This window comes from Sceloporus occidentalis, unplaced genomic scaffold (genome assembly GCF_023333645.1).
Source record: "Sceloporus occidentalis isolate IW3139 unplaced genomic scaffold, rSceOcc1.0.p SCAF_123, whole genome shotgun sequence".
In the NCBI taxonomy this organism is placed as follows: domain Eukaryota; kingdom Metazoa; phylum Chordata; class Lepidosauria; order Squamata; family Phrynosomatidae; genus Sceloporus; species Sceloporus occidentalis.
The window spans coordinates 1,009,432-1,026,169 of NW_028317103.1; the positions used below are offsets into that span (position 1 = coordinate 1,009,432).

The window sequence follows — 16,738 nt, forward strand, 5'->3', positions numbered from 1 at the left end:
ATATCCTCCTCCTCCTGTCTTGACACAGCTACAGCTCAGTATAACCATACACTAGCCTCAGCCCTAGATATGGTTGCCCCTGTAACTGTACGCAATCCCCCACGCCGTCCACCTCAACCATGGCATTCCAAACACACGCCTCCTTCAAAAGTGTTCACGTACCGCTGAGCGCCTGTGGAGGAAGTCTCGTTCCCCTGAAGACTTTGTTCACTACAAATTCATGCTCCGCTCCTATACATCAGCCCTCCATCTCTCCAAACAAACATATTTAATTTCATTAATCACCTCTTGTCTTCCCACCTCACCACCTGTCCCCTCGACCCTGCACCTTCACATCTCCTGCCACCCCTCTCTAGTGTCCTTACCCCAAACCTAACCCACATCTTTAATCTCTCCTTGTCCTCTGGTGTATTCCTATCCTCATTCAAACATGCCATCATCTCCCCCATCCTAAAGAAACCTTCACTTGATCCCACATCCCCATCAAACTACCGTCCAGTTTCACATTTTCCGCTAGCTTCCAAACTGCTGGAACGATTAACCTACAATCAACCGACAAACTTTCTCACATCAAACTCTCTACTTGACCCTCTAAAATCTGGTTTCCGTCCACAGCATTCAACAGAGGCTGCACTGACTAAGATTATTAATGACCTGACAGCTAAAACAAAAGGCCAATTCTCACTGGGTGTTCTCTTGGACCTCTCAGCAGCCTTCGACACAGTCGACCACCCTCTTCTCCTACAAACCCTCCATACTCATGGCATCCGTGACATGGCTCTTTCATGGCTTAAATCCTACCTTTCTAACCGTACTTTTAGTGTCTCATTTACTGGAACTTGCTCCTCTCCCCTACCGCTATCTACTGGTGTTCCTCAAGGCTCAGTTCTTGGGCCTCTGCTATTCTCCATCTACACTTCTTCCCTCGGAAAACGTATTTCTTCCTTTGGTTTCCAGTACCACCTATATGCAGATGACACCCTGCTCCTTACCTTTCCCCCTCTCGTCTAAGTCGCCTCACTGACTGTCTATCATGCATCATGGATGGCGTCCCGTTACCTAAAGCTCAACATCTCTAAAACCAAAATCATGGTAATCCCGCCATGATCCTGCTATGTCCACTTTTCCTGACATCTCTATTACTGTTGATAGCTCCACTATCCATCCAACAGACCAGGTTTGCTGCCGTGGTGTCACCCTCAACTCTGCTCTCTCCTTCATCCCTCACATCCAGTCCTTCACCAAATCCTGCCACCTCACCTGAAAAACATCTCCTGAATCCGCCCTTTCCTCACGCAAGATACCAAGTTACTAATCCACTCCCTTGTGATATCCCGTCTGGATTATTGCAACTGCCTGCTAAACGGTCTCCCCCTCTCCCGCCTTTCACCGCTTCAATCTATCCTCAACACTGCAGCTAGATTAATCTTTCTCTGCCACCGCTCCTCATCCACTGTTGCACTATGCCAATCACTTCACTGGCTCCCCATACCCTTCAGAATCAAATTTAAACTTCTAACCCTGACCTATAGAGCCCTCAACAACTCAGCACCCCCTTACATCTCTATCCTCCAAGCAAAATACATCCCTACCCACCCTCTTCGTTCCTCTCACGACCTGCGGCTTTCTTCTACTGTTGTTACCTCTTCCCACTTCCGTATTCAGGATTTCACCCGCGCCGCTCCCCTCCGGTGGAATTCCCTTCCCCGTTCTGTCAGACTTTCTGCCTCGTACGCGACTTCCAAGACCTCTCCGAAAACCCACTTGTTCAGGGAAGCGTACAACATTCCTTTACAGTGCTCCCAACCATCATCCTAATCACAGCCATTGTAACAAATGGCTTCAACACATCAGAAGCAGATCAACACATCTCCATCCAAGCCGTTCTCTCTTATTGTCTCACTCCCCTCAACCACCGACTAGATTGTAAGCTCGCAAGAGCAGGGCCCTCTTCTCCTTTGCACCAGTTTTTTATTGTATGTGTTATTATGTGTTTATAAAATGTTCTAATGAATGTAACAGCGCTGCGGAATTGGGCGGCGCTTTATAAATTAATGTAATGGTGTGCCTATGTGCTTGATTTTATACAGTTGTTCGCATACTGTTTTTCAGAGTGTGTGTGATATGTATGTATGTATGTATATATGTATATATATATATATATATATGTGTGTATATATATATATATATATATATATATATATATATATATATATATATATATATATACATATATATACATATATACCGTATTGGCTCGAATATAGGCCGCACTTTTCCCCCCCATTTTAAGTCTTTAAAGTGGGGGCGCGGCCTATATTCGGGGTCTAGCGAGGGCAGCGGGGTTAGGATACAGATCCCCCGCAGCGGTGCAGGGGACCTGCATCCTACTCTCCGATACGCTCAGACAGCCTCCCCTGCCAGCACTTTCCACGGGGGGGGGGTGCCGGCACGGGAGGTTGTCTAAGCGCATCATGCGGACGGTCACCGGCTGCAGAGGTTGTTTACCCGCATCGCCGCAGCCGGTGACCGTCCGCACGATGCGTTTTACCGCTGAGTGCCGGCACCGGAAGTTGTATACGCGTATTGCGTAGATGTCCCCCGCCGGCCCCGCAAGACACCCGGGAGTCTGCTCTGGTAAATCGGGGGGGGGGGGCAGAGTGGCAGCATATCCCGGGGGGGGAGGAGGAGGACAGTGGCAGCATATCTCGGGGGGGGGAGGACGACAGTGGCAGCATATCTCGGGGGGTGAGGAGGAGGAGGACAGTGGCAGCATATCTCGGGGGGGAGGACAGTGGCAGCATATCTCGGGGGGGAGGACAGTGGCAGCATATCTCGGGGGGGGGGGAGACAGAGTGGCAGCATGTTTTTTTCTTTAAAAAAGCACCAAACTTTTAGGGTGCGGCCTATATACGGGGGCGGCCTATATCCGAGCCAATACGGTATCTATATACACACACACACACACACACACACACACACACATTTATATATATACACACACACGCACTCACTGGACATTTTATTAGGAACACCTTGCTATTACCAGGTTGGTCCCCCTTTTGCCTTCAGAACTGCCTTCATTCCTCGTGGCATGCTTTCTACAAGGTGCTGGAAACATTCCTCAGAGATTTTGGTCCATATGAACATGATGGCATCATGAAGATTTGTCGGCTGCACATCCATAATGCAAATCTCCCGTTCCACCACATTCCAAAGGTGCTGTATTGAATTGAGATCTGGTGACTGTGGAGGTCATTGGAGTACAGTGAACTCATTGCCATGTTCAAGAAACCAGTTTGAGATGATGTGAGCTTTGTGACATAGGGCATTATCTTGGTGGAAGTAACCATCAGAAGATGGATACAGCAATACTCAGGTAGGCTGTTGCATTTAAACGATGCTCAGCTGGTAATAAGGAGCCCAAAGTGTGCCAAGAAAATGTCCCCCACACCATTACACCACCACCCTGAACTGTTGATACAAGGCAGGATGGATCCATGCTTTCATGTTGTATACGCCAAAGTCTGACCCTGCCATCTGAATGTTGCAGCTGGAATCGAGACTTATCAGACCAGGTAAGGTTCTTCCAGTATTCCAGTGTCCAATTTTGGCGAGCCTGTGCGAATTGTAGCCTCAGTTTCCTGTTCTTAGTTGACAGGATTGGCACCTGGTGTGGTTTTCTGCTGCTGACGCCCATCTGCTTCAAGGTTCGACGTGTTGTACATTCAGAGATGGTATTCTGCATACCATGGTTGCAATGAGTTACTGTTGCCTTTCTGTCATCTCAAACCAGTCTGCCCATTCTCCTCTGACTTCTGACTTCAACAAGGCAACCTAGAGATGGTTGTGGGTGAAAATCCCAGTATATCAGCAGTTTCTAAAATACTCAGGCCAGCCTGTCTGGCACAAACAACCATGCCACGTTCAAAGCTCGGTTTGAACTTCAGCAAGTTGTCTTAACCACGTCCACATGCCTAAATGCATTGAGTTGCTGCCATGTGATTGGCTGACTAGTGTTAACAAGTAATTGAACAGGTGTACCTAATCAAGTGGCCAGTGAGTGTGTATGTATATATATATATATATATATATATATATATACACACACACATATTTGTGTGAAAAAGGAAGTAACCCTCTTTGAATTCTATGGTTTTATATGGAACTTTCTTATAAATTCACCCCTAGGTCAGACCATGTAATGCTCAGAGAAAATGCAAAAGAGTTACATCTCTATAGGCCTTAGCATGTTAAATGTTAAGTTCATGACAACAAAATTAGAAAAAGACTGAACAAGTATGGTTTGTGTGGAAGGGTTGCTAGAAGAAAGCTTCTTCTCTATAAAAAGAACTCGGCAGCACGGCTTAGTTTTCCAAAGTTGCATATGAACAAACCACAAGACTCCTGAAACAATGTCCTTTGGACAGACAAGACCAGAGTGGAGATGTTTGGCTATAATGCCCAGCGCCATGTTTGGTGAAAACCAAACACAGCATATCAGCACTATGCCAAGTGTCAAGCACAGTGGTGTGTTTCTATTGCTTTCCTGGTCCTGGCTAACAAAGACTGTAACCCCATGCTGGGTTTAATTTGAATTAAAAATAGATTTAAATGAAACATTAAATTTAAAGAAACATTAAAAAAACTTAATTCATACACTGTGCCATTAGTGAAATTCATTACAAATGTTTAAAACTGTAAGTTAGTATATTTTGCTGCTTATAAACTATAAAGTTTTTTTATTTTTCTCTAGCAGTATCAGGATACAAATATGCAAGGTGTGGTGTATGAACTAAACAGTTACATGGAGCAACGGCTAGAATCTGGTGGAGATGATAAATTACTTCTGTATGAGTTAAGCAACGTCATTAAAACAGGTACATGGAAATTATGTTCTTTACGTATATATCTCACATTGTTTTTTGTATTATGTAAATGAGTTTGGGGAAACCTACATTTATTCCCTATAGCTATAGAAACATAACATTTAATGACATATAAAAAACATTCGGCACATCTAGTGTGCCCATGTTTTCTAACGCAAAGGCTCAGACCTTAATCGGTCTATGGTTTTGTCTTACATTAATATGTAGTCCCCCCCCCTTCTGGGAAGGCTTACCGCAAGATTTTGGAGCGTTTCTGTGGAAATTTTTGCCCATTCATCCAGTACAGCATTTGTGAGGTCAGGCACTGATGTTGCAATCTCTGTTCCAGTTCATCCCAAAAGGTGTTTGATGAGGTTGAGGTCAGGAATATGATCTGGCCAGTCAAGTTCTTCCACCTCAAACTCATCCAACCATGTCTTTATGGAGCTTTCTTTGTGCACTTGGAAACAGTCATGCTGAAATAGAAAAGGGCCTGTCCCAAACTGTTCCCACAAAGCATAGCATTATCCAAAATGTGTTGGTATACTGATGCATTAAGATTTTCCTACATTGGGCTTAGCCAAAAACCTGATTTTAATAATTGAAAGATGATCCTTTTGTCCATATAATGGTGTACAAAGCAAAGTCCGTAAAGACATAGTTGGATGAGTTTGGTGTGGAAGAACTTGACTGGCCTTCACAGAGGTTTGACCTGTAAAGAATCCCTTCCTTTGTTGTGTAAAACATCTTTGCTGTTCCAGTCTGAGAGGATGACCTCTGGTTCTTTGTGCATTTCTGTTAATGAATAGGTCATTGGAGAGCTCTTTATATTGGCCCTGCACATATTTATACTATGTTATAATATCCATATAAGATGCCATTTTTCTACTGTATGTAGATGCAACTTTTTAAGTCTTTCTTCATAAATAAAATATTCTAATCCCATTATCATGTTTGTGGACCTGATTTTCTACTTCCATAATGTCCTTTTTCTGGAATTGCACCGCATATTCAAGATGACGTCTTACCACTGACTTGGCAAGTCAAAGAGGCAAGATTATATGCTCCTCCCATGAATCAGTACCTCGTTTTACACATGCCAATATCCTTTTAGCCTTTGCAGCTGCTTAAGCGCTGCGTAAATTCTTGGCGCTATATAAATAAAAGATAAAAATAATAATAATAATAACTGGTATTGTACACTTCTGCTAAATCTGTTTTTTACAATTATTCCTAAATCCTTCTCCCTACTAGTTTTTCCCATAGAGATACCATTTAAAGTATATTATGTATTGTTATTTTTCCCATAATGCATAACTTTACTTTTGTCTGTATTTATCCTTAATTGCCACTTGCCTGCCCAGTCCCCCACTCTGTCTAAACCCTACTGCAGGGAAGCAACGTCAAAATTAGACTGTATTACCTCCCTAATTTTATGTCATCAGCAAACACTGGGACATGGCTCTCAATATGGGATCATTGATAAGCAAATAAAAAGGACACAACTCAAGACAGACTCCTAAGGTATAACACCTAATATCTTTATACTTAATACCTTGATCCAGTTTTAGAATTTTCTATTACAACTACTTTGCATTCTATATTTTAACCAATGTTCAATCCAGAGTTTGGAGGCTAAAAGGCCACATTTAAGATATGTGCAATAACATTTTCAAATTGGAATTTTGATATCTGGTTATGCTACTCACCATGTCTTATTTTTGGACATTTTTGAAGCCAGCTAATCAAACACCATCAAACCATATACAGTAGTTTTGAAATCTAGACACCCCAGGGTATTTCAAATGCTGGTATTAAATGTTGCTAATTTTATCACCAGCCTTGTTTTTTACACACATTGTACTTCAAGTACAAATTTATAGTTTCTTGTATATGTCACCTCAGTATGTGTTCAGCAACGTCTCCTGAGCACAGCGATACTGCCAGTGCGTAGGCATTTCAGGCTGTTTGGGGGCTAAAAGGCCAAAGTTGGGAGGTGTGCATTTTAAATTAGAACTTTGACATTTAGTCATCATGTGCCCATGTCCTTTTTGGGACATCTTTGAAGGAGGCAAATTCAATTTATCCACGTTAAACCTTGTATTTTTGAGACCTAGACACCCTGGGATATTGCAAATGCTGGTATTTTAAATGTTTTGTTGCACTTATTATGCTGCCAGCCTTTGTCAAAATTTGTGGTAGTAATTTTTGGTGTGCTTTTTTCCACAAACATTTTAAGTCAGGTATGACTTTATAGCTCCTGCTATATGTCACTTTAAAACAACACCCCAAGATGTGTTCAGCAACATCTCCTGAGTTACAGTGATACCACTCAAGCATAAGTATGTCAGGTTGTTTGGGGTTCTGTCCCATGTCCTATTTGGGGTGTCCTTGAAGCTGGCCAATTCAGTTTAAGCCCGTCAATCCATATACTTTTGAAAACTAGACCCCACCGGGTATTTCAAATGGTGTTAACACTTACCATCCACCAATTCTACTACCAGCCTTTGTAGTAGAAACTTAATTACTAAGTTACTACCATAAATTTTGACAAAAGCTTGGTGGTAGTTTTAGTGCATGGAAATTGTTGATTTACCACCATTTTCTTGGTCAGAAAGTAATTGACTGAAAAAACACTATATCTATATATAGCAATATCTCCCAGGTTAGTTTAGCTGCCCCTAATTAAAAATACCCTATATTCTTTTTTCCCCTAAAACAGTAGTCAGCAAACCGGATTTTTGTATATTTCTATCTTTTTTAATTAATTTATTTTAGGTAAATGAGGGGTGCCGAGTGGGAAGGGAATTTTTAACATTTCTTATAGGGCTAGATATGATGGGATATTTGTTTTATAAAAAATGCATATATTTGTTTTACATATTTTTCATTTTTTGCTTTTACATTTTTTTACACTGCTCTCTATCGGAGAGCTTTAATTAATGTATAGTGATCAACTTTGGGGTCATTTATGACCCCAGGGATCTCTGTGAGCATCACCTGTAAAGGTTCTCAGAACGTTAATTTAGGGATTGTCCTTTAGGGATCCACTGTGCAGTAGAGGCTTTCCCTGTGGTGTTCCCCTCTACAGCAGTCAGGGGAATCCCTGCAGTCATGCTTTGTGCTCTTTAGACAAGAGTCCCTGACGCATCACGGGGCATTAGTAATGATGTTGCCGAAAGGAAATGCCTGAAAGGAATGGCATTTAAATCCTTATTGAATGTAACAGACTCTATTACAACAAAGCCTAACCGCTGCAATAGATGAAGTAGATGGGAAAAGAGACCTTAACACAAGTACAACTGATCTACTAAAAGAAATATAATTTCTCACAGAAAAATTGGTACAAAACGAATAATGGTTATTTAAAACGTAAGGGGGTGGTCAGTAATTTACAAACACAAAATCTTATTCTGACAGATGTGATAATATGTGGGCAATAAAATAGTTACACTTGAGGATAAATCCCATAGAAATAACCTAAGGTTTTAAGGTAATCCATAAGATCTAATAAACACCTATCATGAAAAGTTCCTGATTGAATTCCTCCTATAATACTTAGATGTAAAATATGTTGATCAGATTCCTTTTGAAAGAGTTCACAGACACTCCCTCATGACGCTAATTATCGCAGATCCTTAACGGAGTTTGAGTTGCTATGCGCGTCAGGTCGGGAACCAGCTCATTTATTGTCGCTACTGTATGCCATACTCCTGACACAGCGTGCGGCGGCTAAACCCTACTTTATTGCTATGTGGGAGGCGGATCTACCCAACCTCTCCTCTGCGGAGGATTGGGATAAAATCATCCATTTGGTTCACAAAGGGGCTATAGCTATGCGCGTCAGGTCGGGAACCAGCTCATTTATTGTCGCTACTGTATGCCATACTCCTGACACAGCGTGCGGCGGCTAAACCCTACTTTATTGCTATGTGGGAGGCGGATCTACCCAACCTCTCCTCTGCGGAGGATTGGGATAAAATCATCCATTTGGTTCACAAAGGGGCTATAGCTAGTAGAATTCAGGAGGCCTCCTATAAACTCCTAGTCAGGTGGTATCGTGTTCCGCATGACTTGCACCGCTTTCTGCCACAGGTTCCTGACCTCTGCTGGAGGTGTCTGGCGGGGCCTGGTACGTTCCTCCATATCTGGTGGGAGTGCACTCTCGTCACACCTTACTGGGCCATAATCGAACGGGTTGTACAGGAGATTGGGGACCCCGAATATATTTTAACCCCGGAAGTGGCTAAACTACACCATACTGATCTCTCCCTCGCTCAATACAAGAATTCAGTGACGTTCCACATACTAAGCGCCGCAAAGGCGGTCGTTCCTTGCTTCTGGAAGCAACAATGCACCCCCCCCAATCCAGGCATGGCTCATTAGAATGCAGTACTTCTCCTATATGGAGGAATTGATTTGGGCACCTAGGGGCAAAGCTGGTTTTGGTGGAAGGGACTGATCGCCTCCCCTAAATTCCCTAGTATTTTGGGCCTCTCTCCTTGAAACGATGGGGTTTCTATTCCCTCGTGTGGGTCGGGCACCTCGCAATGCCTCCCTGACTGTTTGTTACACTTATACTACACACTGGTCTCTCTCATTTAGCATCACTATGTTTGTAGTCATGTAATTAGCGGGTAGGTGGTATGCGTCTTTTTGTTTTGTTTTGTTCTAAGTTTAATGCTCAATGGTCTCTTTTTCCTGTGATTGTACAACTTGTCATCCTGCCATTGTGATACATTCCACTACTGAGCTTCAACTACGGATGGGTTGAGTACGCTAATCCTCTTCTCAGAAATGGTGTTTTTCTTTATGCTGCTTCGTCCTTATACTGTGTGATTTGTGTACACTGTATCTTATGTTTCCGCAGGCTTTGCTATACCTGCTCAAAGCATAATATGTCATCTAGATGTCCTGCTTGTACTACTGTTCACCTGACTAACTTTGTACATTCATTGCATGCTCTAAATGTATGTGGAAAGTGTTACCAATTTTACCATCTTAAAAAAAAGAAACAGTTCACAGACTCTTAAAGCTTCAGTTACAGCTTCAGACATTTCTAAATTGCTCACTAAAAGATGCTCTGCATTAGCAAATAAGATCTAAACCTCCCAATGAGTTTAATGACATTCTGGTATGCCCAGATCGATTTTGGGCCATGCATATGACTAGATGACGATTTAAAGATATCACAACAAAATTAAGAAATAAGAATATAGCATATAGATACAGCTTTCCAACAAAATTAAATTCTTTAAGAGAAAATCAATTATTCCGAATAATCCCAGTAAAGAGATGGTTAAACTTAGATACTTGGATATTCTTGTTTGAAACTTCTGTTCAAAGTTTGGGAGGAATTGGAATCTCCCCCCCCCCCATTCTTTTCCTCCTCCAGTTTGATGATTTATGGTTATTGTTTAATAGATGTTTCATTAAATAAACTAAGGGCTTACTCATGCCTAGGTTTTTTCCTGCGTATTAAAGGTGTTGGTTAAGTGGTATGTGATATGAGATGACACCACGTGTTAGATACATTTTGGATTTACACATAAAGAGATAAGAAATGTCACTAACTATAATACATACATTTATACATATTGTGTATATGTATGTATGCAGTAGGTGTTAGATATATTCATATATTCTCATTGCAAAGTTATTCTATGTATTTACTATGTATTTACTCTATTGGTCGCTTGTACGTACCTTTAACTCCTGGAGCAGGGAGACCAATGGTCTCCCCAGGCATAGTTTCGGCACCAGGATTTTAAAAGTATGTATGAGCGACTCTATTGGTCGCCAGCAGGAGCTCCTTGCCGGTGACCAGTAGAGTCGCTCGTACGGACCTTTAACTCTTGGAGCATGGAGGTCCATACGAGCGTGTAACGGGTTGCTTAGTTACAGCTATAGATACCCTATGAACCCTTTGTATGTCCCTCAGGATAGTCTCCAGCCTTTAGGAGGCTAATAGATGGATCTTTGTCTTAGATCACAAAAGTAGTCACGACCACCATGATTGTGAAGAACAAATTGAACATTTTATTGTTGTAAAACATAGCCTTATATATCCACATAATTGCATTAACAATTGCCATCTCTGACTACCTTGGGGCACTGTATGACAAGTCATTCTGTCACACAGCGACTCTATTGGTCGTTCATATGGACCTTTAACTCCTGGAGCAGGGAGACCAGTGGTCTCGGCACCAGGATTTTAAAAGTCTGTACAAGGCTCTATTGGTTGCCAGTTGGGGGCTTGTCTGCCATCAACCAATGAAGAGCAGGTGGAGTTGCTCGTACGGGTCCTTAAAATCCTGACACCAAAGCTGCTGCATACTGCGTTAACCCCTTCCTAAAGAAATTGCAAAAAACTAACACAAATAATGTACGAATATTCGTGGAATACGAAGACGAAGTGTTGGCTGGCGCCCAAGTCTAGTATTTACATAGTTAAGCTGCTCTTTATGACCTTTTTTAACCCAATAAGTACAAGATGATGTTGCTATTGCAAAACCATTTTTTGAAAACAGGTCATTCTGCCCCCATGTGCTAGTTGGAACATCTTTGAAGCCGGTCAGTTCAATTTACTCCCATCAAACCATATTTTTGAAAACTAGAACCTCAGGGTATTTCAGATACTGGCAGGATCAATACACAAGGGTGGCAGCTGACAAAAGGGGGTAAAAACACAAAAGGGGGTGGCAGCAGTGTAGAAAATTCCTTTTTTTTTTTTATTGTTGTAGCTTAGCCCATCTGGTGGGTGTCAGAGCCTGTCCTGGTGTCTGGGTGTCGGTGTGGCAGAGCCTGTCCTGGTGTGTGTGTGTGTGTGTGTCTGGCTGTTGGCGTGTCAGAGCCTGTCCTGGTGTGTGTGTGTATATATCAGATCCTGTGCTGGTGTGTGTGACTGGGTGTCGGTGTGGCAGCGCCTGTCCTGGTGTGTGTGTTTGGGTGTCGGTGTGGCAGAGCCTGTCTTGGTGTGTATTTGGTTATCTGTTTCCTGGCACTTTACTTACTGTAGGAATAAATTGAACTATTTAATTTGTACTTATCTAGAGATAAAAGCGCCCTCCTGAATTTGTAGTCACTTCAAAGGAAAAAAGTTTTTAGGTCCAGAAATAAGTGAACAGAAAAGTGGAAAAAGGTTTTGTGTTATTTAATCTATTTCGATCTACTGCTCCACATTGATCAATTATTTTAGTCGCTGGCAGGGGACTCCTCTGCCATCTATTGGTCGCTGGGAGGGCCTTCTCTGGCATCAACCAATGAAGGGCAGCTGTCCTTAAATTAAATCTTATGATTGTATGAACTCTGACACAGAGATAAGACTTGAGTTAGAGCAGCTATAGTCACATGTATACAAAGACTGGACATCATTACCAGGACTAGGGGAGTAGGGACATCAGGAGAGGCACTCCATGTTCCTGAGTCTGCAACAAAAGCGGATAATCAATATACAGTAAAGACATGCAACAGCACAGCTGGGAAACATACAGAACTAGGGGCACGTTCCTACAACACCGTAGGGAAGGTATGTTGGCTTGGCTCCTATATGTCTGGGATATACACTCACTGGTCACTTTTTTAGGTATACCTGTTCAATTGCTTGGTAACACAAATGGCTAATCAGCCAATCACATGGCAGCATTTAGGCATGTAGATGTGGTTAAGACAACTAGCTAAAGTTCAAACCCAGCTTCAGAATGGGGAAGAAAGGGGATTTAAGTGACTTTCAACGTGGCATGGTTGTTGGTGTTAGACAGGCTGGTCTGAGTATTTCACAAACTTCTGATCTACTGGGATTTTCACGCACAACCATCTCTAGGGTTTACAGAGAATGGTCCAAAAAAGAAAATATCCAGTGAGCGGCAGTTGTATGGACGAGAATGCCTTGGTGTATATCAGAGCAGAATGGGCAGACTGGTAGCTCAAATAACCACTCGTTCCAACCAAGAAATGCAGCATACCATCTCTGAACACACAACACATCAAACCTTGAAGCAGATGGGCTACAGCAGCAGAAAACCACGCCGGGTGCTACTCCTGTCAGCTAAGAACAGGAAATTGAGGCTACAATTCGCACAGGCTCACCAAAATTGGACAATGGAAGACTGAAAGAACATTGCCCGTGTCACGAACTGGGTCCAAACAGATGACTGAAAGGACCCAGCGCGCCCGAAGATTGTATGCAGGAGTCACAGTGCAGTAGTGGAGTTTGGACAGGGCCTGGTAGCAGGGCGACCACACTCACCCAGGTGTTGAGGATCTAGGGATGTGCAGCCAAACACCAGTGCCCTGATATAGCAGCGGATGTAGTCCAGAACAAAGTCTAATCCTGCAGGCACCCTGGAACAGGCATGAGACATCACACAAGACTCATATGCAGGATGCTGCAGGCTGGGAGTATGGAAGCTAAGCAGACAAGCAAAGGACAGGGAGACCAAGCACGAAACATAACCAGACAAGATATACATGTTACTTAGCACAACAGTGAACAAGACAAGGAATAAACATAACCAGACAAGATATACATAACACAGGGCACAACAGGGAACAAGACAGGACACCCCGCTGCCGGGGATACAGGACAGACTGACACACATAAATACAGAAACTAGCCTAGGACTGTATGATAACTATTGGAGATTCCGTCACATCTTATGGCCATAGTATGCTTAGCCCACCACTACGCCAAAGTACTCCAATGACGGTGGGTCCTAACGCTAATCCCTGCTGACGGAGGTACGAAACAAACTAAACATGTAAACCAAACACATAGCACTAAGACATACCTTTAGACTGCAGACTGAGACAAACAGAACACACGGGTGGAGCACACATTATAAAGGAAACAAAGCTGAAGCAAAGAGCTGACGCAGAAGCAAGGAATGGAAGATCAGAACAGAGCAAAAGGAAATCCAGGAATGGATTGAAGCAAAACAGGGAAATTGAAACAAGAGCGAGATATGCAGCTCCGCAGCCTGGAAAGGACGTGACCGTATCCCCCTCCAAATGAGCGGCCACCGGACGCGAACAGGAACATAAACAGAAGGAAGGTCTGCTCTCTGACGGAAGAACTGCGTAAACAAGGCAACCCAGGAACCTGCATACTCAGGAGACTGAAAAACTTAGGAGTCCTTTGATGACCAGAATATCTGAACAGGAATGAGGAAGTTGTCTCTAGCGGACTTTTAGGTCCAGGCGAAGGCAAGGCAGATAAGCCCAGTTGACAGGGCAGACACGACAGGTGACCCACTTGCTGGGCAGACACGACAGGTGACCCACTTGCTGGGCAGACACGACAGGTGACCCACTTGCTGGGCCGATATGACAGGTGACCCACTTGACAGGGCAGACACGACAGGTGACCCACTTGCTGGGCAGACACGACAGGTGACCCACTTGCTGGGCAGACGACAGGTAACCCACTTGCAGGGCACACGGCAGGTTGCCCACTTGCAGGGCACACGGCAGGTTGCCCACTTGCAGGGCACACGGCAGGTTGCCCACTTGCAGGGCACTCAACCAGGGTAGCCCGGATGCAGGCACTCATCCTGGGAGTCGCAATGCAGGGCACTCATCCTGGGAGTCCTCTAGTGGGGCGCTGGCCGCAACTCAGGAAACCCCCTTGGTGGGGCACACTCGACAGGAAAGCCCCCTTGGTGGGGCGCACTCGACAGGAAAGCCCCCTTGGTGGGGCGCACTCAACAGGAAACCCCTTTGGTGGGGCGCACACGACAGGAAACCCATTTGGTGGGGTGCACACGACAGGAAACCCCTTTGGGTGGGGAGCACACAACAGGAAACCCCTTTTGGTGGGGTGCATGATAGGTAGCCCTCTGGCCGGGCTGGAATGCTGCAGACTCCACTCCGCGAACTCCTGGCCGTTTGTCTGCAGCCATATGTCACGGACTGGGTCCAAACAGATGACTGAAAGGACCCAGCGCGCGCCCGAAGATTGTATGCAGGAGTCACAGTGCAGTAGTGGAGATGGACAGGGCCTGGTTGCAGGGCGACCACACTCACCCAGGTGTTGCGCACCTAGGGTTGTGCAGCCAAACACCAGCGCCCTGATATGGCAGCAGATGAAGTCCAGTATGAAGTGAAGTGATATCCTGCAGGCACCCTGGAACAGGCATGAAGCATATCACTAGAATCACGTGCAGGATGCTGCAGGCTGGGAGTATGGAAGCTAAGCAAAGGGTATAGCAGAAACATAACAAGCAAGGGACAGGGAGACCAGGCACGAAACATAACCAGACAAGATATACATGTTACAGGGCACTACAGTGAACCAGACAAGGAATAAACATTACTAGACAAGATATACATGATACAGGGCACAACAAAGGACAGGGAACAAGGCAAGGAACACAGGGGAAGGAGTGAGGAGCAGGAATCCTTGGACGCTTCTCCTTTAAGCAAGGATAGGCCATATTGACTAGGACAAAGGGAGAGGAGAGAGGAACCAGAATCCTCAGATGATACAAGGAAGAAGGGCAAAGGTACATAAGAGACAGACAAACATGAATACAGAAACTAGCCTAAGACTGTTTGATAACAATTGGAGATTCCGTCACATGATATGGCCATAGTATGCTTAGCCCACCACTACGCCAAAGTACTCCAATGACGGTGGGTCCTAACGCTAATCCCTGCTGACAGTGGTACGAAACAAACCAAACATGTAATCAAAACACATAGCACTGAGACATACCTTAGACTGTAGACTGAGACAAACAGAACACACAGGTGGGGCACACCTTATAAAGGAAACAATGCTGAAGCAAAGAGCAAGGAATGGAAGATCAGAACAAAGCAAAAGGAAATCCAGGAATGGATCGAAGCAAAACAGGGAAACTGAAACAAGACAGATATGCAGCTCCGCAGCCTGGGCAGAACGTGACAGCCTGATCTGATGAGTATCGATTCCAGCTGCAACATGACTTTGGTGTAAACAACATGAAAGCTTTGATCCATCCTGCCTTGTATCAAGGGTTCAGGCTGGTGGTGGTGTAATGGTGTGGGGGACATTTTCTTGGCACACCTTTGGGCCCCTTAGTACTAATTGAGCATCGTTTAAACGCAACTGCCTACCTGAGTATTGTTGCTGACAATGTCCATCCCTTTATTACCACAGTGTACCCATCTTCTGATGGCTACTTCCAGCAGGAAAATGTACATCATCTCAAACGGGTTTCTTGAACATGACAATGAGTTCACTCCACCATTCCAATTGAGCACCTTTGGGATGTGGTGGAATGGGAGAGTCGCATCATTGATGTGCAGCCAACAAATCTGCAGCAACTGCGTGATAACATCATGTCTATATGGACCAAAGTCTCTAAGGAATGTTTCCAGCACCTTGTAGAAAGTATGCCACGAAGAATGAAGGCAGCTCTGAAGGCAAAAGGGGGTCCAACCCAGTACTAGCAAGGTGTACCTAATAAATGGGCCAGTGAGTATATATAGAGATATATATATTTGTGTGTGTGTGTTTTTTTTTTCATATACCGTATTGGCTCGAATATAGGCCGCACTTTTTTCCCCCACTTTAAGTCTTTAAAGTGGGGGTGCGGCCTATATTCGGGGTCTAGCGCCCGACGCCCGGGACATGCAGTCCCGGGCGCCGGGCAGGCAGCGGGGTTAGGATACAGATCCCCCACAGCGGTGCAGGGGACCTGCATCCTACTCTCCGATACGCTCAGACAGCCTCCCCTGCCAGCACTTTCCACGGGGGGGGGGGTGCCGGCACGGGAGGTTGTCTAAGCGCATCGTGCTGACGGTCACCGGCTGCGGAGGTTGTTTACCCGCATCGCCGCAGCCGGTGACCGTCCGCACGATGCGTTTTACCTCTGCCCCCAAGACTTACC

At 44.4% G+C, this 16,738-nt stretch overlaps 1 protein-coding gene across 1 annotated transcript in view; it reads left to right on the forward strand.

The window, feature by feature from the left end:
- LOC149282087 (cAMP and cAMP-inhibited cGMP 3',5'-cyclic phosphodiesterase 10A-like) overlaps positions 1-16,738 on the forward strand; it is a 314,224-nt gene that overhangs the window by 100,893 nt on the left and 196,593 nt on the right. The window contains exon 6 of the mRNA XM_089498623.1: positions 4,757-4,880. Coding sequence (XP_089354749.1) covers positions 4,757-4,880 — 124 coding nt within the window. The remainder of the gene's footprint in view (positions 1-4,756; positions 4,881-16,738) is intronic.